Raw genomic sequence first — 25,220 nt, 5'->3', positions numbered from 1 at the left:
GAGAAAAATGACCAGTTGACAAAAATTTGTGTAAGTTTAGTAATATTACTGCTTTACTTATAAAAAATAGTGGTATATGGGTAAGACAATTTTGTATTCAAGCTACTGAAAATACTTGATGCAAAAATCTATTTTTGTACCTTTCTATAAAACCCTATGATATGGGAAGGAATTTCTATATGTGGTTATAGAATAACAGCATCTTCTGGGAGTTTGATATAAATGCATGATCATAGGCCTCACCCAATACCAAATGAATCCTGAGGGTGTTTTATCAATATCTGCAGGTGATTCTTAGCCATCATAGGTTTTAAGAACTATGTTCTAGAGAAATAAGATGTATCCCATTTTTTTACAATAAAAATAAATTAAAAAAAAAGAAATGTAAGACAAATCTAATCAAGGACAAAAAAAAAAAGAACTATGTTCTAGATTGCTGCTATTCAATATAAATATAGTGAAAGCTATGTACATAACTTTAAATGTTCTAGTAGGCACATTCAAAAAGCAAAGGGACAAACCCATCAGTTGTTTTAGTTGAAGTGACAGGCTCACTTCATTTTCAAGAAGAACACCCAGGTTTGAATAATCATTAAAATGAGTGAAATTTATAATAATGACATATTTTCCCTAACCAAATATACAAAAAGGAAAAAAGTAACACGTAACCAATGCAAACATATTAATCGGATATTTATATTTTATACTGTCTTTGAAAACATATATATATGCATATAGATGTATGTATTACACTTAAACTCATCTCAATTTGGACTGGACATATTCAAGGGATCAGTAATTGTATGTGGCTACCATATTGGTCAGCACAGTTCCAGGTAATTTTTAAATATACCAAATAAAAATACATATAGTAGTCAAGTTTGTTACTAGGAAACTAATAAAAGTTTCCTTGCATTCTCCAAGTTTACCTTTACCCTCCTCTTTCTGCCTCGAAGAAAATTTAAGTGCCTGGGTCTGCATGCTTCTGTAGCACTATAACTCTCCTCTATAATAGAGCTTTATGCATAATATTATACTTAGTTTTCTCAGTTAGAGTTTAAGCCCCTGAAGGTATTTGGCAGAAATCATGTGCTTTTTCAATTCTTTAAATTCTAACTACCTGACAAGTACTTAATATAGGTCAATGCTTCTCAAAGTATGGTCCCTAGATGGGCAGTATCAGCCTCACATGGGAATTTGCTAGAAATGAAGTATCTCAGGCATTACCCCAGACCTAATTAATCAAAAACTTTGCAGATGGGACCTGGCAATCTGTGTTTTAATACAAATTCCAGGTGATCATGGTGCTCACTATAATGTGAGAACCACTGATGTAGGAAAATATATTTTGTTGGAGAATGGCTTCACACTAAGTTCTATGGTCTAACCAAAAGCAGAAGAATTTTAGATATCCCTTGTTGAAGAAAAAAGTAAAAAAAGAATATGCTAGGAAGACATCAGTAGAACCAACCCTTAACAAATCTGAAGTAAAGGATGCTTGGATGTCCTCTCCTTGCCTTCAGGTAGTAATAGGTTCACATTATTTGCAGGAGTAGATGGTACAACTTACCTAGGCCCCCTGCCTAGAAGGGACTTCATAACACAAAGCAATAGTATAGAATCATTAGAAAAAAGAAGGGTGTGAGAAAAATGATCAAAATCTGTCAACATATTTAAAGGTTCAGATCCTATGCTCAATGATGATAAAGATAAACTCACCTACACATAGATAGAAGACCTGTTTATAAAAACCTATCTCACCAAAGTGAAGAACAAAAGCTTTTCTGAGTTAGAATTATTAATTTTTAGAAAATAAAATACTTTAGTTTAGTTTCTTCTAAAAAATGAAGCCATGCTAATATTCCTATTGGTCAGAACTATGACACCACATTCTCTCACAAATCTTGCCAATTTGACTATACAGACACAATTCCCAGTGAGGAATTATTGAAGACATTATAAACCAGAGATCTGAAGAGGTATTGCTTTTGTACTTTCAATGTTATAGTAGTATGTATAGTTTTTGTTTATAATCTGGAGAAAGGGAGAGAAGGTAGTAAGCAATAAAAGAAAACCCATCTATAAAGTTTTCTTAAGATGGCATAAGTAGTAAAGGGAGGTTTGATCAATTTGTCCTTGGACCAAATAGAATGATCACTTTGTTGGCTTGCTACACAGTAGATGCTCATTCTATGCCAACTGAATGAAAGAAGAAGGCAACAATGAAAGAAGGCATAGAACAGGCAGAATACGTGGGTCTGGATCCCTGTAACAGAAAGTTACCACAGTGCTGTGCAGTTGGAGTATAACCATGTCTGTATGACTTTGAAAGATTCTTAGGAAACCTTTAAAAACCATACATAATTCATGATACTGTTCTTTAACATATTTAAAAACAACTTCATACCTCGAAATGCCTTCATATTATTCTTTTTCCCAAGAGTTTACATTCCATAAGTTCCCTTCAGTCAATAAAGCACTCCTTGTGCTAAAATTATTTGTAGCTTCTGTTGCTGTCTGTGGGATTACTCCCGAGGGCAGAGAAACACTACTATTTGTGCTGGTGAATAAAGAACATGACCATACCACTCAACATGTGTACACTGCCTCACAATTTAAAGGGTTTCTCATTTTAACTTTATTCTAATTTGGTTTTGATATTCACTTCCACTTGATCAAATATTAGCTTTGCTTCTGCTTTAAGAGCTAATTCATTAAAATCACTTTTGGTTGGTTTTGGTACAATTTCTGAGCTATAAGGCAATGAGAAATATAATGCTTTAAAATTTTATATTTGACACTACAACTGTGATTTTTAGGGGGACAATGAACTGGGCTCATTAATACATTGGTTTGTTAAAAGGAAGATCTTAAAGTTAATATACCTGAGAATCATTTAAGTATGAAAAAAATGAAGTACTTTATACTGTGTTGCCAAAATAGCTTTAAATCTTGACTTTATTAAGTCCAAACTTAATAGAACTTTAAAAGGAGGAAACAAAAAGGGTAGTTGAGAAGACCTGATTCAGATCCTGATTGACACAAGCTATGTGATTGTGTCACTTAATGTTTCTAAGTCTTAGTTTCCTTACTTATAGAAGTGAGTAATCATAAAATATAAATATAATCACAATATATCAAGTTGTAAGGATTAAATGAGAGAGTAGATGGGAACTCTTTGTGACTGTAAGAAATGATGTTTTCTTAACACCAAAAAAACAAATGACCCAATCAATAAATAAGCTAAGGAACTGAACAGACACTTCACAGAAGAAACACCATCAATCAACAAATATATGAAAAAATGTTCAACATCTCTAGCAATTATAGAAATGACCATTAAAACTATACAGAGATTTCATCTTACTCCAGTCAGAATGGCAATTTTCAAGAATACAAGTAACAATAATGTTGGCAAGGATGTGGGGAAAAAGATTCACTCTTACATTGCTGGTGGGACTGCAAATTGGTACAACCACTCTGGAAAGCAATATGGAGATTCCTCAGAAAACTTGGAATGGAACCACCATTTGACCCAGTTATCCCACTCCTCAGCATATATCCAAAGGACTTAAAATCAACATACTATAGTGATGCAGCTACATCAATGTTTATAGCAGCTCAATTCACAATAGCTAAACTATGGAACCAACTAGGTGCCCTTCAACAGATGAATGAATAAGTAAAATGTGGTACATATACATAATGAAATATTACTCAGCCTTAACAAAGAATAAAATTATGGCATTTCCCAAGTAAATGGATGGAGCTGGAGAATATTATGCTAAGTGAAACCAGTTAATCCCAAAAAAACCAAAGGCCAAATGTTGTCTCTGATATTCGGATGCCTATCCACAACAGGGGAAGGCAGGGAGGGGAAGAATAGAAGTTCATTGGATTAGACAAAGGGAATGAAGGGAAGGGAGTGGAGATGGGAATAGGAAAGACAGTAGAATGAATCAGACATCACTTTCCTATGTTCTTATATGAATACATGACCAGTGAAAATCCACATCATGTACAACCATAAGAATGGGAAGTTATTCTCCATGTATGTATGATATGTCAAAATACATTCTACTGTCATGTATAACTAAAAAGAACAAATTTAAAAATTTAAAAAAAAGAAATGATGGTTTCCTATAGCATAAACACACTGTTAAATGGTCAAGTAGTGACATTGGTACGAATGAGCACTCTGAGGGAGAAAATAGGATTTAATTACCACAGAAAGTTTCAAACAGGCAAACTAATGTCTCTTGTACTTTCATATGTGGACTCAAAATGGAACTCTCTGTATGCTCTATTCTATTTCTATATATGGGTTATTTGGGACTGTGTCTTACTCTACTGATGAATGCACCTATAGTTGCTAATCTATTTCCACCACTTTCACCCATTTTATATATAGCTAAAATACCAGTGTGGCTTTCTTTAAAAATCAAAATTAAGGTATCATGTTATTAAACCCAGGATATTTTGATATCAAGAAAGACAAAATCTGAGAGCATGTGACTCTATTCCTTGTTTTATACTATTTTGCCCAAATTTAAGAATCTTTCTGGTTCGTTTGTTTTGTTTTCCTTGTGGTAATGGGGATTGAACCCAGGGGTGCTCTGTCACTGAGCTACATCCCCAGATCTTTTTTATTTTTTGAGACGGGTCTTGCTAATTTGCCCAGGCTGACCTTGACATTGTGATCCTCCTGCCTTTGTCTCCTAAATAGTAGCAATTACAGGTATGTACCTGTGTGTCTGGCCTTTTTTTGAATTTTCTTTTGTTGAAATCTGCCTTCCGCTACTCCTACTCTCTAATTTTCCATTTTTCTTTGTCTTATCAGAGGGAACTATGAATTCATTCTTGGTTTTTAACATGATTTTAGCCAACTGACATAGCATAGTAAGGGACTAAATTATTTTTATACAAATATGATGTCATGGTGATGATGGACTTGTGCTTCCCGCCAAAGAAGCAGGGTAATGCTTTATTTACTTACATTCTTCTAAATGCAAAATGTTCTCAACAGGACTATGAGCTGCTCTTCCAGTAATAGGAACAAAGTTGATGTAAACATCATTTCTTTGCCTTGTTCCCTTTCTGAACAAGGACTGACATTTAGATTACAATTATGGTCAAAGAATGGAATCAACTTGACTCAGTGCAAACCAAAACCTCAGACTTATCAGCTTTCTGCTATAAATACTTTTAAAGCACATCCTTAAGACCATGTTCAAAGATGGAAATGTGAAATTTGCTACAATAAGAGTATATACCACAAACTAGTTGAAATAATATATATATGGGCTTGGTAAAGGGTTAAAAATTTAAAGAGTGAAAGATAATTCCAACAATTATCTGTATTTTGAGTAAAAGAAACATCTTCATTGGTTCTAAACTAAATTTTGTCATATGTGCATCTCCCCTAGATATCCAGATATAGAAGCATAGAACTGAACCAAATGTAACCTTAGACCAATGAATTATCTCATTTTAAAAGTGAGGAGACTGAAGGTGGGAGAGTAACAGGCTTTTCTAGGATAACATGGTCAAGTAATGACTGAGCTTACGTTTGAAGTTAGGCCTCCTAACATTCAATGCTTTTTTTTACTCCATCATACCATCTTCTCACATGTTCTTCCCTGTACTTATGGCCAAATCCTATTCATTTCAAAGAATGGATAAAAATTCAGCTATGAATATTTTCTCACATATTGCATCTAAATAAGTAGTGCCACTGGAATGGATCTCTTAGCATTGATTTTTAAAAGAACATTTCCTATTAGTTATAATCTTTTGACCTCATTTGTAAATTTACATGCAACTGTCACAAATCTTGTACCACATTCCAAAAGCAAATGTGGCATTCAGCTCTCTAAAAGAAATTTTAAAATATAATTCAAGATCACTTGAATGAAATTAATGTAGCCATTGGTTTTCTTTGGACACTTATTACTTTCCTTATTTATGCTTAAAATGAAAACTGATAAAATTCTTTTTAGTTGTAGATGGACACAATACCTTTATTTATTTATTTATTTATTTATTTATTTTGCAGTGCTGAGGATCAAACCCAGTGACTTACATGTGCAAGGAAGGTGCTCTACCACTGAACTATACTTTCAGTCCCATGAAACTGATAGGATTTTAATAGTGCTCAACTACTATGGAGCAGACAGAGAATGGCATATAATCACTTAACTATATTGCCTGGCTTTAGTCAATGCCACTTATAACAATCTATCATACAAATATTTCAAGACTATCCATCAAAACAAGAATTAAATTATGTAAGATCCCAAGAGGTCTTGAATTTGGAGCTTGTTTTTATTAAAGATCTAGCAATTCTTTAACAGAACTTTCAATCACACTCCTAAATGGACCGTCAATAGGAAAGTAATCTGGTTTGTTATTTTTTCTTATTAAAACTTTGACAGCAAATATTTTTAAACTCAGTTTTCTCTCTGTCCTCAGGAGCACACTATCTGCATCCTGTGAAATTGAAAAAGGACAGAAAATGATTCTCTAAGTCTATGATTAAACCAGTTTTGTAGTTTGGAGGTATAACCATGTTGTGCATATAGGGAGTACAGAGAAACCTCCACTGCATTTTCTGAATTCTTTCTATGAACCAAATACTATACAAAGAACTCTATGTGAATTAGCTCATTCAGTATTACAGTAACTGTGTTGGAGATGACAGAGAGGTTAAATGACCTCAAGGTCACCCAACTAAAACATCAGATTCCTAAACTTTTGTAGTATAAGAATCTTAATTGTAATAACACCAAGAGCTACAATTTACAGAATGGTTACTATGCAGTAGGTTTTGTTCCAAGCACTTTATATTTTTGTGAGTTATTCATTCTAATAGTAAACTGATAGTATAGAGAATTTTATTTTCCAATTTTTTCAAATGAAAGGATGAGGCACAGAAATGTTAAGTAAATTGTCTAAGGTCCCACAGCTAGGAAGTGTGACCTTGAGAATATTTCTATTCCCTGTTTTCATTTGGCAAACTTATGAAAAACTTCCATGTGTGGGTTTGTGACTGGATGCTCTTTCTTCAAACAATTTTAGAACATATCTCACTACTAACTTTTGTTTAAATTAGGATTCTAAAGGAAAAGATGTTTTAAGAATCCAAGCAATAGTAGTACAAAGGAACTGTTAGCAATTCAATTCTTCCATCATGATTCAGCACTATCTTTCATATTTATTACAAGACACGTGGAAATCCAACTTTAAGCCATTTCCAAAATTAATAATAGTTTGAAAATATTTACACAGGAACATACCAAATAATATAAACTATCATCCTCACGAAGCATTATTGTGAACATCAAATAAGTTACATTCATTGTTCCTTTTAAGCAAGTTTTAGCTATTTTTTATTTTATTGTAATGAGGAGCAACAATGCTTATAATGTACCTACCTGTAGAAGCTTCCATCTGGTGTTCAGGTCTTCCAGAGTGCTGAGGTTATATGGTGAGAGCTGAATGCCCAATGTGGTAAGCTGGCGAGCAAGGTCATTGACGTGGCTTACATTCTCTTTTAGAGGGGCAATTTCTCCTCGAAGTGCCTGTGTAAAATAGTAAAAAGCAAATTGGAAGATGAGAATATTTAAGGTAAAGAAACACAGACGTCTGGGAAATATAAAATATCTTACTGTATTTGGGGTGCAGTGTCAGTGATGTTCATTCTGTGCTATGACCTGAATGTGTGGCTTGCCCCCCGAATTATATGTTGTAATCCTAAAAATCAGTAACCATAAAAACAAAATCCCAACTCCTAAGGCAATTGTATTAGGATGTGGAACTTTGGGGGAGGTGGTTTTGGGGTTAGTACCCTTATAAAAGAGACCTCAGAGAGCTATATAGCTCCTTTAACCATATGAGGATGCAGGAGAAGGTGATATCCATGAGTAACTGGTCCTTACCAGACATCAAATCTGTCAGTGCCTTGGTCTAGGACTTCACAACCTCCAGAAATGTGAGAAATAAGTGTCTGTTGTTTATAATCACCCAGTTTATGTAATTTTTATTATAGCATCCCAAATAGACTAAGACACTCTATGGTGTCAGTATTATAACAATGGACATTTGTTAATGGATATATAATGATAACTAATATTTATTGAGCACTTCCTAGGTGCCTAATTCTATGGTGAGTTCTATCCACAGGTAGACTAATTTTATTCCTACAAAAGAAACATATGAGGCTGGTAATTGGAGAATTCTTATTTTACACATGAGAAAATAGACTTGCAGATGTTAGATGCCACCAAGGTCCCATATGTAAAAACTGAGTAAGCTAGGATAACTGTGCAGGTTTGCCTGCCTCCAGAGTGCATATTCTTAACTACTATATCATATACCTGTTCAAAGAAATTCTGGACTGGCAAAGTAACAGGAAAAAATATAGTGCTGCTAGATTCTAAATTCTACTGATTTCAACCAGAAATGGATTCTTATTTTTTACAATAAAAAGATACACTTGATCATATAGTATTGCACTCATATTTCACACCAACCACATAATAAATAGTTTCATTTAGAGACGCTGGTATTTTGTCAAGAACTAGGAATGACTTTCTGCTCTCCTGGTATTTTAGTCCTTGTAGCAATGACTTCTGAAGGCTCCCATGGGACTTCTCAGCTGTCTCTGAAGCACTAGAGCAGGAGTCTCTTATGCAATGCATCATGACAATCTGTTGAGCAGAAGAACCCTATGCAGATATGGGGAAGATATTATCATGCATCATATCTACCCTATCGAAATGGCATTTATAGATCTTTAACATGATGCATGATGTCCAAATGTTCCAATGAGCAATTTCTAAGGGACAGATTCCTTCACTTAGAACAGTTTGTGTAATGTAATGTCTGCACAAGGACAACATCATTTACTTGACTATACGTGCTGTTTTCGCTTGCTTGATATGGGCAGGTATTGTTTCTCTGACTGGTTTACTGTGTTGGTAAACCCATTGTTTACACTGACCTCTTCTATAACCCTTATATTCCCTCCCACTCTAAATGCAAGCCAGACACACATTCAAACTAGGAATGGCATCCTCTCAGATCAACCTTAATACCTTGTCACTAAAATGTGTTGTTGTATGGACTATATGACTCTTGCATGGTTCTCAGACAAAAGACATTGTGACAACCACTCTGAACCCAGGGGTGCTTTATCACCAAGCTACACCCTCAGCCATTTTAGTTTTTAAATTTTGAGACGGTCTAACTAAGTTGCTTACAGCCTCACTAAATTGATGAGGTTGACCTTGAACTTGTTATCTTCCTGCCTCAGCCTCCTGAGTCACTAGGATTACAGGCATGCACCACTGCATCTGGCTAAATGTGCTTATTTAAAACATTATATCAAAATTGGGGATTTCTTGGGGTGGGGTTGGGGTTCAGTAGTAGAGTGCTTGCCTAGCACATGTGAGGCACTGGGTTTGATCTTCAGCACCACACAAAAATAAATAAAATAAAGGCATTGTGTCCATCTATGACTAAAAAAATTGGGAATTTCTTTTGGTGGTGATGAAAATATTCTCATATTAATGATACAACCTTGTGAATATGCTAAACACCACTGAATTGAACACTTCAAAAGGGTGAATTTTATGGTATGCCAGTTACATATTAATAAAAAATAAAAAGAGCCCCTTCTGACCGTATATGTGCAAAAACTTCATGTTATGTATTCATCTTTAATCAACACATCAGTAATGCCACAGGGATCAGTCTGAAATGATAAATGTTTAATAGGGGTTGATAGTAAATATTATTCCATTTCCTTATGAATAAATATGTGGATTAAAAAATCAGAATTAAGTGTCCATGGAAAAAGGTGATTAAAATCCATATATATGAATTCAAATCTCTAAAACGAAATAATCCATAATCATTTTGTTTTGTGTAATAGAAAGGTTAGAAAACAGATTTCTTAAATGTTAATGGGGAACCTGGACAAGGATGATGATTACAAAATGCAACCATTTTCTTCTGGAAAATAACATGCATTTCTAGCAACCACACATAAATATCATGTGAGGCAGAACTGTAAACAGGAACCACTGTGGAGATGGCAGGATAGTGGGCAGAAACTGTCAATACTGCAGGTGAGCTCTTTGTTCCCCAGAGAGGGGATCAGTCATTAAGTTGAATATTCATTCCAGATAATTCATATCAGAGTTCAGCTCCCTTTAGCTTACATAATGTACATAATGTACACGTTTAAATGTCTCTTATTAAAATATTTTGATTTTCACTTTCTCTTTCAAAATTCTGGGCAGTATTTTAAAAATATTTTTTCAGTTGTAGATGGACACAATACCTTTATTTTACTTATTTATTTATATGTGGTGCTGAGGATTGAACCCAGTACCTCACATGTACTAGGCAAGTGCTCTACCACTGAGCTACAACCACAGCCCTCCTGGACAGTTTTTAATGCTGCATCAATGTTTTGGAGGATGAGATGGATTAAAAAATTTAAGTTCCTATATTCATAGTTACTTATAAAATTCTCCCTTCCCCTTTCTTTTCTTTCTTTTTTTTGCAGTACTGGAGATTGAAACAAGGACCTTGCCCATGCTAGACAAGCATTGTACCACTAAGCTGTAGTCCCAGCCCCTTTCTTTTCTTTTCTTTTTAAAATATTTCTTCCCCGCTCCTCTACAATGTTATTGGGATCATGTGGCTTCTTCTTTTCTTTATTCTTCCTTCCATGTAGTAGTAAAAATTGATGTTCTCTAAAGTGATCTAAACTATAACTCACCAGTTTTCATTTATTCTTTGAAACACAGTCTCAAAATAAAAAAATATTTGAGGTGATTGGCATACTGACAATCATGGTCATACGCATGACCCTCCTCCTCTCATTAGGTGTCAGTTGTGTATATAACTGTCAATTAGATGTGTGCTCTCAAAACTTTCTTTTACCTAAAGTTAGTGTGACAATTACTAATTTAATTAAAGATTGCCAAAATCAAAGAGCGAGTCATCTGAAGAGAAAAAAAGTTGTTATTTCTTGGAAAACAAGTTCTATTAAATACTCTGGGAACCTGCTTCTAAAAGAAAATGAATATTAAGTAGATATGGATGAAAACAATGTAAAAGATTAGGAAAACAACCCTAAAAATTTAGAAGGAATCTGTATTCAGAATGCTTCTCATCTTTTCTGAAGGGTTTTTTCTAGTTAAAGAAACTAGAACAGGACATAAAAGTAAGTAAGTGTAAGTGTGACTTATAGAGAATACAATTAGTGAATCTGCACTCAAAGAAAAAGTCTTCACACAACATTAAAAAATTGGTGATGATTTTAGATTAAAGTTTTAAGCTATATTTTTTACAATTCCCTCATTTAATTGACTTTTTCTATTAACTGTTGAAGTATGGGTCCTAAATGAGTTGGAAGAGATAGCATCTATTATAGATTTCTACTACTACTATTATTTTGCTACATCTGCTATTGCTACTAGTACTATAACTAATTAAGAAAAAAGCCAAATATTTAGTTTAATCCAAATGCCTAAATTTCTGTTAAGGTATATGACTGGGGAGAGGTATATTGACAAGAGTGTAATTTGGGGTAAAGTTTCACTTTGGAGAGGGATCCTGATGGAATAACCAGCTAGAAACCATGATGAGGGCTTTAGGTACATGAAGATAGAAAAAGGAGATAACTGATGGTAGAAAAGATGAAAAGATAAAGGAGGCAGGAGAGTGTTGCCAAGGAGAGAGTCAAATCAATGTTTGCCTAGGTCCTGGTGGCAGTTCCATACCACTGAAGCATGGCTCACTACCATATGCTGTAAGCATCTAAAAGTGAACTTTACAAGAAAAATGGTTTCCTAAATGCTGAGTCACAAAACATGTAATGGGTGAGTACAGGTACCATGTCACTGAAATATAACATTGGGTTTGACTAGATTTAAAATATTAGCACTTCTAATGTAGCATGCATAAATTTATGCTTAAATTATTAAACACTGTACATAAAATGTCAAAAAGTAGTTAGCTGAACAGGGTGATGTACTATTTAAATGATGTCAGGATTTCATTAGGTTTTATTCTAGTTTGGAGGCAGTAAGTGAGAAAACATTGAAGGGAGTCATTATACTGTGGGTTTTCTTTGAATCACTTAAACATCTGGAATATGTTCTCCATTAAAGAGCATACCAAGTCTAATTTTATTATGACTAGTTTCATGCAGGCAGAATTTTCACTTCATTAAACGTTGTCTGATTATAGATATAAAAGTACTGATTTAAAATGATCTATAAGTCTCATATGTCAATTTTTCTTCTTTTTATAAAATTAAATTGCCTGACATATCTTTGCTTATTTTTACATAGTTAAGGATTTGTTCAAATATATATTTAGAATTATAGTCATCAACCACTTTTGTAGCTAAAGAAAGGAATTTTTCAGAAGGAAATGTTATAATAATAATAATAGTAAAAATTATTATTAGTATTAGTATTTTTGGTACCAAGGATTGAACCCAGGACTGCTTAACTACTCAGCTACATCCCAGACATTTTTTGTTTTATTTTGAGACAGGGCCTTGCTAAGTTGCTGAAGCTGGCTTTGAACTTAAGATCCTCCTGTCTCAGTCTCCCAAGCTGCTGGGATTACAGGTGTGTGCCACCATGCCTGGCAGAAAGGTTATTTTTTGAGGGAGCAATTTTGACTTGATAGTTAACACACCCTTCCTACTGCAAGGTACAGAAGTACCTTAGTTGGCAAGATTAGAAAGAATAAGTTGAGGGGACTCTACTTTGAGAGCTGCTATTTCCTCTGTGAAGTATAATGTGCAATGCAGGGTATGCAATGAGTATTTACTGAAAGTAAACATGAATTAAAAGTAAGTTGGGGGGCTAGGGTTATGGCTTAGTGGTAAATGCTGCCTTGCATGTGGGAGGCATTAGGTTCGATCCTCAGCACCACATAAAATAAATAAGGTGAACATATGGTATTCATGTACAACTTAAAAAAATTAAAAAAAGAGTAAGTGGGGACATTTGAATTAGTTGTGATAGAGATTGAGAAGGAATTGACCTTAGAAATGTAGTGAGGTTGCCAGGCAGTATTGAGTGCTCATTTGAGGCCAAGGATTATATATATATATATATATATATGTATATATATATATATATTTTTTATTGTTATAGGGGATTGAACCTTAGGGGTACTTTACCACTGAAATACCTCCTCAGTCTTTTTTTTATTTTTGAATTTGAGGCAGGGTATCACTAAGTTGCTGAGGCTGACTTGAACTTGAAATCCTTCTGCCTCAGCCTCTCAAGTCACTGGGATTATATGCATGTGCCATGGTGCCTGGATAGGATCAAAACGTTTTAGCCGAATCAATTTGCCCAAATTCCTCATTTTTTCCAACAATATTCCATGCAAGCATGGAAAAAACAGTTGGTCCAGTTTTGGCATTTTGTCAAATGATTGTGGCACAAATACTTAGGGACAAGGCTGTTTTAATATTAGCCAGAATATAATAGAAATACAGACTGTGGGATCTAAACTGGATTGGGAAGAAAATAAACAAGATGAAACTTAGAGATGGAGAGAAAATGTGTTAATCATGAAGGTCCAGAATAATCCAAGAGAAGCCACAGCAGGAGTAGCTACATGAGGGAGCCAGAGGGAGAGGACACTCTGGGATGCTTGAATAAACTGTGCCAGATCTGCCATTTATGAGTTTACATGCACATGCATGCATGTACACACACACACACCTCCATACCTATATATGCAAACAGTGCTACTCAGAGTCTGAAAGTCTTCCTTTCTTAGAGACATTAAACAGTCCTCCTAAAATCTTAATCTGCTCCTTTGTAGAGATGCTGTCTCACCAAGAATTCAAAATTAGTAGAATACAATAAAAAAGTATCATTCTAGGGCTCTATATACTGCAGAGGAAATTTACATTTCAAATGCTACTTAAGTGGATGATGATATATGATGGGAGTGGTGGGGTGGGGAGTGAGAGAAGAATGGAGGAACTTTAGATTATACTTTAGATTACATGGAGGGAAATGAGAGGGAGTGGGTATGAAAAATGGTGGACTGAGACAGACATCATTACCCTATGTATATCTATGATTACATGAATGGTATGAATCTACATTGTGTACAACCATAGAAATGAAATGATGTACCCCATTTGTGTACAATTAATCAAAATGCAGTTTGTAAAAAATAAAAAAGTCAATAAATAATAATAAAGAAAAAGAAATTGAGTAGTGACTAATTGGGCAGCTGCACCATCCTAAAAGGGGCCAAGAGGGTCAAAGAACATACCGGTTTGCCCAGAGGATCAGAGGCCTGCTGGGACCTCCAAAACATCTGGGGGGAATGAGTTTCTCAAATGCAACTGGAACAATTAAGAAAACATATGATATGGTGTAGGCAAACCTTTCATCAAAGGTATCAAGCTCAGAGAGACTACCATTGCTTTAATTCCTGACTTTTTATTTGGGTGGTTCCTGTCTGGTGCAGTGTTCAAGACATAGGTTGTGTTTTTTGTCTCAGATACTTATTACTTTAGGCCAAGTTTCAGAGAAGCAGAAACTGGATGTTCTTAACAGAAGGAGACTGAGAGAAGCAGGAAAATTTGGCAAGCTAAGTAAGGATGTGTTCTCTGCTGGAGACCCAACACTAGCCTGGTTCCAGTGAGATTTGGAGCACAAATTATACCATGGCATGTTCCACACTGAAACAAAGGGACTGCCCTTTTTTAACCCCAACAGTCTTTGAGAAGAAGGGATGGCACCATTTGCCAGTCAAGGTGACTTTTTTTCTGAGGGAGGTTTTCTGGAAAAGGGCACAACCATGAGCCTACTTCTAAAACTCAGAGTTGCTGGGGGATGAGTGCATTAGCTCAGTGAAGCAATTTGGTTGAGACAGGGACAGCGGCCACTACACAGACTAATTTCATCTAATTTTGCACTCCCCCTGCCATTTATTCAAGAGGCTTCTAATGTGAATTCTCATTTCTAACCTTACAGGGCTGTCACATAGATCTCCAACAATAAGGTAGAGTCCCTTGTTTCTGCCAAATTCTGAAGGATTATGTGGAGCTGTGACACAGGGGGTAGTTTGCAGACAGAATGAATACAACCGTCTGTCTTTAGCATCCCTTTTGCCTCTGGTAGAGACATTCTTGACAATAAATTATGCCATTGAAATATGTATTCTTTTTTAAAATTAGAGATGCAATGGCATTCTTTTCCAGCATTAGTTTTTATTGTGATAGCCTGAAGGCAAAATATTATGTAGTTTCTTTTTCATTGTCTTCTTTGCATTCAGTTTTCAGGGCAATTGTAAACTTTCATATTTGGTCATGATCACTTTTGATGAGCAAACTGAATAAGGACATAAATAATGAAACAGACTCAGAACTAATGACCTAGATGTAGCATAATCGGGACAACTTAGGGAAGGTTAAATAAAAGAAGATTTTAGGAAAACAACGTGAAGTTTGTAAGACTGAAGAAATCTGGTATTCTTATTTCCCAAGCAATTATCAGTAATTATATTATAACTATGGTTTCTTCTTAGACTCAACATACTTCCAAATCTGTGTCATTGAAAAATACCAATTAAAGGTTGTGTTTTTTCCAAAAAGAATCCATGTTTTAATGAGAAATGATATCTAGTTTCTCTTTACATTATTGAAAAAGAGTACACAAGCAAACTAAAAGCATAAATTTTTTAAACATTCTGCCATTTGCATTGATCATAATTAGACACCTTTCTGAACATGAATTCACTATAATGCTTTAACCCCAATATTTTAAAAATAAAAGCTGAATTATATCTTTACCGTATAATATGTCTGTCATTTTTCTTTTCTATGTCTGTTCATTTTCTCCTCACATGCATAATTTGTGAACAGTGAACAGGACAGCATTGATCATAAAGGAAAAATTTTTACTTTTAAGAATGAGGAGTACAACCTTAGATATTTAATTTTCTTGGGAATTTGTTTCTATAATCCCAACTCTGAATTAATTATGTATCCTTTATAGAAAAAAAAGCAAACAATTCAAACAAATAAATTAAGGATTTAAAACTTTTCTATACCCTTAAGATTTTTTTTGTAGTGCTGGGGATTGAACTCAGGGGCTCTCATGCTAGGCAAATGCTCTACCACTGAGCTATATCAGCCCTAAACTCTTCCATAGCTTTCTAATGATACAATTAAAACAAAAAGGTAGTTCATGAGTATTTTATGGAGGCTAATTGAAAAATATGCACAATTAAAATAAAAGGGTTTCTAATGAGTATAAACAAATCATTTAAGCAAGCCATGTTTTTGGCTGCTAAGGAAACAGAAAATACCAATATTTTCTTTCTGAGAAGCTTTAATTATACACAACAACACATAAAAACAAAAAAAATGGCAGTTAATGAAATCTATTAGCTTATTTAAAAATAAGAAATAATCTACAAATCATTTAAAACCTCAACCGAAAGATCATTGATCTTCAAATTCAGGAGTTATTTTAGACAGATTTAGTTTTACATTGAACCTACTTTCTGAACTTGCAAACTAGTTTGGTCTGTACCACATTTGCTAACACCATTGGCCCTAAGTAGATACAGTTTTGTTCTATCTTTCCCCTATAGGGCTCAAAACATACATTTAAGACAGTGATTCTCAAGAATTGGTGTGCATTATAATCATGTGGAGTGGTTGTTAACACAGAGATTTCTGGGTTTTATGTAGAGTTTTTATTTAGTAAGTTCAAGGTGGGCCTGAGAATTTGGCATTTCTAAAAAGAACTTAAAAGATGCTGGACTTTTAAATCTCACCAAGCATATTCTTGACTTAAAACCTTCAGCTATGCTCTTCCCTCTGCTTGGAGTTTTACATTTCTAGTCTTCATCTGTCTGGCTCCTAGTCACATGCTTCAGATCTCAGCTAAATATGACCGTAGAGATAACCCATCCCTGGTTGCATCCCCTATTTTTCTTACTCTTGGTACCCTATTTTCCTTGTTAATCCTGATTACAATTTGAAAGTACATATTTACTTGCCTATTTATTGATTGCTGTTCCTTCCTAAGATCTGAAAATTCATTAAGGCAATTCTGTATTATTATTGCCAGGATAAACTTGAACTTGGTACATAAAACTCCCCCAATACATTTGTATTAAAGAACAAGCAATCAGGTTCTGGGGATGGAGCTCAGTGGTAGACTGCTTGCTTAGCATGTGCAAGTTTTTGGGCTTTATCCTCAGCAACACACACACACACACACACACACACACACACACACACACACACAGTCAAGAGAATAAGGCGCTTTTGCATTAACTACTAACACTTTAGACCAATAGCTATTCTCAAATTGCTTTATAAACACAGTTTCCTACAGAAATTGATGCTGAATTCCCAAAGAAAAGAAACCTACTTATTTTTCTTTAAGTTCCATATCTGAATTATTTATAGCTATCACTTGATTTATTTTATGTTGGAACTATGTTTATGTGCTAATTTCCAAAGCATCTCTACACTCTGAGCAAGCATATAACATCTCAGCTTTTGGTATTGACCATGAATTTTTCATAAAAATGGAGCAAGTGGAATAAAGAGTGAGTAACCTATTTAAGGAAAATATATTCTGGTGGTGCTGGTACAACTAGGTGTACCTTCTGGAGGGCATTTTAACAAGACTGAATAAAGGCCTTAAAAGCCTAGAAGACTACAAACCAAGGTCACCATGTGGAGTTATTTGGTGAAATCCACCTGAAATCCAACCTGGGCTCCACTACTGAATCAGTGAGCCTTACTAAAGGAGTGGGAATCTCTTTGAAGAAAACAGTGCCTTTTTCTACTTTGCCCAAAGAGGCCCTTGTAGATATTGGGGTTGATATTATCTCCCCCGCTCTCCTTCCTTGTTCTCACTTATGGGGTTTTCCCCAAAATAAACAAAGTGAGAAAGTAACAACATGAGGCAAGAGATCATCAAATAGAATATAACCAAGTTCATTTATCAATATTTTGCAAGTATTTCCTCTTATATAGGAAAGGGAATGGTGATATGGACACTCCAGGGCTCATATAAAGATGAATAAAAATTGGGGTCTTTTTCTCCTTCTTTTACTCTACCTACAACTAGTTAAGCACTATATCAGGCCACATTAGAAAAACAGTCACACAAGGTCTTATTTTGGCTAGTTCATGGAGACTCTATAAAGCAGTGGGTAAAAATTCATCCGTGACAGAGTAACAGACTAAGAATCTTTCTTGGATAGATACCTCTTCAGAGGTGACTTCTTACAGTACTCCAGGGGGAACCAATCTTTTTTCACTCCTTTACTGTGGAAGGTAAGTTCTCCTTGAACTAGACATTAGGATATTAGTACATGAAACTGATAGAGGAAGAAAAAGAAGGTGAGGAGGATGGGTATTTGCTCAGAGCTTAAAGAGGTAGGAAAGCTTAACGTGTTTGATGAACAGCAAATATTCTTCAAGAAGTTCATGTATGGCTGGGTAAAGTGGCACATGCCTGTAATCCCATCTACTCAGGAGGCTGAGGCAGGTTCAAGGCCACAGTTCAAGGCCAGGCTCAGCAACTTACCTAGGCCTTAAGCAACTTAGTGAGAACCTGTCACAAAATAAAATCGAAAAAAGGGCTGGGAATGTGGCTCACGGGTAAAGTGCCCCTGGGTTCAATCTCTGGTACAAAAAAAAAAAAAAAAAAAAAAAAAAAAAAAAAAAAAAGAAGTTCACATATGAAGTACAGGGGAGTTGGGACAGATGAATCATGGGTATTTTCTTGAAACATGACTGTGATGAGTCTTAAATGAGCTGGCCTTTGAATGTGGAGAATAAACTTTTTTTTTTTGAGAATGAACTTTTTGGCAAAGGGGAATAACATGTTCTTCACAACTCTTTTAGTTAGATTTAATTACTAATGTACTTGAAAACACTTATATAACTACTGTGTACCATGCATATATATATACTATGCATATATTATGCATTGGGAAAATGGAACTCACAGTTATTAGCAGAGATAGACAATTTAGTGGGCTATTAAAAAGCAATGTATCACATGTTGTGAGAAGATGTGTCATGGGTTTTAGAAAGTACAAGTCAGGGGAGTCTCTCTGAGGAGATAAGGTGTCTATCTCCCTGACTCCCTGAGGAGATAAGGTGACTGAAGTTTTTCACAGAGGGGAACGACAGAAAAGACATGATCCTTTGAGTATAACTTGCTCATCTGGAAAATCCCAAGTAGATCAAAGTTAGCTTGCAGTCATTATATAAAGGAGGAAGAAGTGACAATGAGTGTTTGTGGATACAAATAAAAAGTAACGATGTCCAGAAATTGATGATGGCAAATGGGAATTAATTATCTAGAAAACAATGCTTAAAGGTCTTACGTATCTTAAAGAGAATATTTTACCCTATTCTTTTGTGCATGTTTATTTATTCATTGTTCTAAAAAGTATTTATGAGCACCTATTATATGCCAGGAATATTCTAGGCATTGGGGATATAGCAGTACATCAAACAGACCAAGTCTCTGTGACTGTGAAACTTAACTCTTAAAATATATCATGCAAATGATGATTATTATTATATAGGCTTATAAAGAAACAAACAGCAAGCCAAAATGTATCCACAGCTATAAAACACAACATTATTTTTGCCAAGAAAATGCGGGAGTATGATTATATATATATACATATATATATATCAGTGCAAAGAGAGAGATATATATATCATATATATACATATATATGATATATATATATCAGTGCAAAGAGATATATATATATCTATATATCTCTCTATATATCTATATATATCTATATCTATGTATATACATCAGTGCAAAGAGATGCTATTTTTCTCACCAAAACAAATTAAGCAGGTGGGTGTGGTGGTACACACCTGTAATCTCAGTGCCTGTGGTTTGGGATTGAAGAAGGAGGATCACAAGTTTAAGGACAGCCTCCGCAACTTAGCAAGACCTTTGGATACTTAGTGAGACCCTGTCTCAAAAACAAACAAAACCAGAAAGCACTGGGGACACAGCTCAGTAGTAAAGTATTCCTGGGTTCAATCTCCAGTACCCACCCCCCATAAAAAGCTACGTATGCATGTACAAATAATGGTTAATAGAGGAATCTAGGGTTGTGAGTTACCTATGCAATATTCTAAACCTAGTGTGCTTTATATTGGACACTTTGATTTAATTTTAGTTCTATGGGGAAGGCATTCACTATTGAAACAAAATTGATTTTTGTGAATTTGATTTTCCATTCAATATGTTATCAACTTAGAAATACTAAAGCAGGAATGAATCAAAGGTGAATAAAAATTTTCTAAGAACTGAGATAAAAATAATACATAGAAGAGGACTGAAAAGGATTGCAAAATGCTCTTCTCTGTCCACTTTTACTTTCAGATTATTGTAGTTCCTGAATTTAATTAAATGTTTTGAGTCTATCCAAAATGGCTTTATTTCTTAAGTGAAACAAAAGATAGGCAACTACTTAAATTAAGATAAAATGGATTATCTTCATTCAAATCTATGCAATAGCATGTTAAAAATTAGGTTGTAAATTTGTTTAATAATGGTTCATCATTTAATTATATTCTGATGCTGAAAAGAAAATCTTATGTATTTACTTCTGTGTAATGTTGGTCCTCTGGATATATCAGTGGTTGTTACTTTTATAGTTTTACTTCCATGAATAGATGTGTGTGTGAAAGACCTAGTTTAAGAGTTTACTCCTAGTTATCCATCATATAATTGATAACTTCTACTTTCAAGATATTACTCTGATTTTTCTGATCACATCATTAAGGCAATATCTAAATTCATCTTATTATAGTCTGTTATGACAACTGCTATCATGATAAAGTCCAATACTCAGATATTATGTAAAAAATAAATCAAACCATTGACCAAATCTACCCCTTAACATAGTGACTGGTATTCAACTAAAAATTATATTATACTTAAGTAGTAATAGATTTCTTTTTTAAAGTAGGAGTATGACTCAGTGTTCTCAAATATCTGTGGGGGAATTCCTGCATTGATTATATAAAAGAGAATACTATTTCTGTGGAAAAATGATTTAAAAAATCCTTTCACTAAGAATGCATCATTTTAGGGGTCAAAGTGGGTCAGATTTCATTAAGACCCCTCTTGCATACTACACTAACCCCCAGCTCTGTGGCAATTTTAACACTCAGACAACCTTGGAAACTTTTACAACAAAATGTCAAGGTGGTTCCAAAGGTAATATTTTATTCATTGTGTAAGCCAAAATATCAATAGAAATTATACTCATTTGTTTAGCCTATATGTGCTTTGCTGGATGAATAGAAGTCACCATAATATTGGATAATGCTTAGGGCAATACTAGTATTGGATTTGTGTCCATCTCAAACAATGAACCATTCTCTTGCTTCAGCCCTGTCCCTGATAGAAATATGTGGAGGCCACAGCCATTAGGCAAGCTGTAGGTGAAGCAGGTGAAATACCAGTTCCAGGTAGCCTATTTCTGGGTACAGACAAGAGACTTAAACCACAGGGAAATTAAATGGTATTATTTAATGAGACCTAATAGGCTTTAGGCTTACAACACAATATAAATTCTGAATTGAGTTATAATATTTTAAGAGTAGGAAAATAATAAAAGGAATCAGCAGGTGTTTGTCATTGGTTTTCAAAAACATCAATGTATTGCCAGTAATTCTTATCCATCTTCATTTCTATCTAATTCCTCTACTTAGACATGTGTTATCTATAAATTAACTTCTTTCTGTTCATTAACTTTCTTATGCCATGATAAGATCATGAAAGTAAAATTTGAATATATGATAGGGAAAAAGTTCTAAATGTAGCCCATTGAGTGTATAAAAATGTAGAATACCAATAATGAAACTTCTAAAAATATGTATGTTTTGAAACAGGATGGAAGGCTATTAACTGTATGAAGAAAAAATATTCACCACAAAAATCAATTATTAAAAGAAAATAGAAATCTATCTTAGTATTAGATTCTCCAGTCTTACTCTGGTTAAGAGAGTTTATATTTCAGGGCTGAACCCACTGTGGAAACTTAATAAAGAAACATTAAAGTTTACAAACTAAAAGCATAATGATATGTGGAATGATTTTCAAATTCAATGTTTTACCCTAATTCAGTTAAGTCAATTATTTAATGTACACTTGAGTAGGTTTGACCATAGCTATTTCAACTTTACATTGAACATTAATCAAATTACTCTTAATGTAAATTTTCCTTTATTCATACCTCCCCAGTGTTCCAGAATAAGAGGTAAGTTTGTTTTTAATGTTTCTTGTTTAATGTTGAGGCAAATTTTAAAATATTTGTTTCTATTATATTTGTCCCATAATTCTCATTACATATACCACAACCCTTAACTTTTTCATAGGTATTTAAAACAGTGATTTTGCACTACCTTTGGGAAAAAAATCTCTCTTCACCAGTTACTACAGTTAAAACTCTTTTTTACTTTCTCTCAGTTCCTCTTCCACTTTCACCCCATACCCAGCTCCATTTCTATATATGAACATTTACCTCCCCCCTCAACACTGAGCCTCAGAGGGTTGACAGGGTAAGTTATAAAACGTAAGGATTCCTGGAAAAACTATTATTCTTTGCATCTAGCAAGCAGGCCTTATTTAAAAATCATTGAATGTTCTCAATTATTCTTAATGTCTCATATTTCAGAAACTCTGAAAAGAATTTTCTTATAGTCAGTATGTTCAGCAGAAAATGATGTGGAGAATTTAATTGTTGTTATTGGTAAATATGATTAACATTTATACAAAGTGAAAAAATATGTGACTAAATATTTTAAAGTATCAATTATAAGAAGGATAGTTATTTTATAGGTCACCTGAAGCAACCCTAAAATTCTACTGGGGTCATTAAAATACCAGTATGAAAACTGGAAAAACTAACTATGAATACATTCCACAAGAGATGTAGTGGTTTAATTAATTTCATTATTAATTATTATTAATTTCAAGGTTCCTGAGTAACTATCATTCATTCTATCAGGAGATCATGTGCCTGCATTCATTTTTTGGACACCTTTAATTTTTATTGTTGCATTATAATTATATATAACAGTGGATCCACTATGCCATATTTGTATATGCACATAACATAAACTAATCACATTCCCCAGTACATTCACTTTATCTTCCCTTCTCCTTCCCCTGATCTGCTTGCTCTACTCAATTGATCTCCCTTTTATTATTATTATTATTTGAACTGGTACATTATAATTATATATAAAAGTGAGATTCACTGTAGTATGATCACATATGGATATAGAATAATTGGTGGAATTCATTTCCCAGGAATTCCCCATATCCTCCTTCCCCCTTCCATTACCCTGTTGGTTTCTTTTCTATTTTTGTGAGATTCCACCTTTTAAAAATTCCTCTCCCCCTTTTTCTCTAGCTTCCACATATGAGAGAAAAAATGGACTCTTCACTTTGGGAGTCTGGCTTATTTCACTAAGCATGATGTTCTCCAGTTCCATGCATTTACTAGAAAGTGACACAATTTCATTTTTTTTAAATGGCAGAGTAAAACTTCATTGTGTATGAATACTACATTTTCTTTATCCATTCATCTGTTGGTGGGCACCTAGACTGGTTCCATAAATTTGGGTATTGCAAACTGTGCTGCTATAAACATTAGTATGCATGTAACACTATAGCATGCCTGCATTCATTTTTAAATTAAAAATTTAAATTAAATTAATTCTAGGTATTGATAAGTATAAAATAAATAATATATTATTATAAATAATATTTTAGTAATTCCTTAAATAGAAATATATTCCTTTTTTGTGGTGCTGTAGCTCAAACCCAGGTCCTCATGAATGCTAGCAAGCACTCTACCACTGAGCCACATGCCCAGCCCAGAAATAACAATATTTCCAAATTACAGAATAAAAATGTTCTATTTGTATAATTTCTATTATAATAGAAGAAAATAAAATAAATAACATTATTTCCAATGGAAGAATTACTAACAATATGCAAAAATAGATTCATGTATATACATAATAGCTTTTCTATTAAATGGTAGCTCTCCAAGAGTTTTTCTGGATGAGCAGTATTACCATCACCTGGGAACTGGTTGTAGCCCTGCTTCAGACCTTCAGACCTCTTGAATCAGAAATTGAGGGAATAGAGTTCACCAATCTAGGTTTCCACAATCCCTCCAGGTGATTCTGATGCACACTAAAGTGAGAAACACTACTGTAGAAAATTCTCAACATTCTCAATGACTATGTCTTTATAACCTGATGCCCCAGACACTTACACGTATTATAACCAAAAAAACCAAATTCACTTCTGAAGCCATTTTCTTACTAATAAATATCATTTTCTTAAGTTCTTTTCATTAGGGCTGGGGTTGTAGCTCAGTGGTGGTGTGCTTGCCTAGCACGTGTGAGGCACTGGGATCGATCCTCAGCACCACATAAATAAACAAATAAAGTAAAGGTATTGTGTCTATTTACAACTAGAAATATTTTTTAAAACGATCTTTTCATTGACTCTTCTATCACCAATTTCAATTGGTAGCTGAAGGTTGGGGAAGGAGGAGGGTGGATTTTCAATAAAAAGACAAAATTCTCATCCCTTCTAAATAATTTTTGCATGTGCAAGAGCATAATAGCATTGAAAAAGTCATGTTGGGATATGGAAGCTGAGTGTATTACTAAATTCACTTACCAGTTGCAGGTGACACTTTACCTGGCCGGAGCATCCATCTCCCAACTGCTGTGATGATTGACTGCTAATGTTTCATGGCTGCCTACCTTCTGCAGAGAGGTGACTGCTGCTGATGGGATGCCCCCTTAGCCCAGGAGGTAACCCTATTCTCCTGGCTTAGGAGATATTCCAAACCCCCAGGGGTGGGCTAGAGCCAATGGTGTGCTGGAGTAGAGGCCAAGAACCAATTGTATTTTGTCTCCCAATCCACATTCAGTGACATTGTGTTGGTAGCTGGAAGTCACCAATGGTTGGAATACTTTTTTAAAAAAATTTATCTTATTTTATTTTCTTGTGGATATTAACAAAATAAAATTCATTTCACTGCTGGGATTTGATAAATGATCATGTGATGTAGAAGTGGAGTTGAAAAGATGGATTTGGAAAACTTTG

General features: G+C 34.4%; 1 protein-coding gene across 6 annotated transcripts in view; it reads right to left on the bottom strand.

The window, feature by feature from the left end:
• The window catches only part of DMD (dystrophin), a 2,089,750-nt gene that overhangs the window by 318,298 nt on the left and 1,746,232 nt on the right, over positions 1-25,220 (bottom strand). For all 6 annotated transcript variants that reach the window (XM_079122792.1, XM_079122788.1, XM_079122791.1 and 3 more), the window contains one exon: positions 7,434-7,580. In XM_079122792.1, the coding sequence (XP_078978918.1) occupies positions 7,434-7,580 (147 nt within the window). The remainder of the gene's footprint in view (positions 1-7,433; positions 7,581-25,220) is intronic.

This window comes from Sciurus vulgaris (genome assembly GCF_902686455.1).
Source record: "Sciurus vulgaris genome assembly, chromosome: X".
NCBI classification, from domain to species: Eukaryota; Metazoa; Chordata; class Mammalia; order Rodentia; family Sciuridae; genus Sciurus; species Sciurus vulgaris.
Note: the sequence above shows the minus strand (reverse complement) of the source record. Positions and strands in the feature narration are given on the sequence as shown.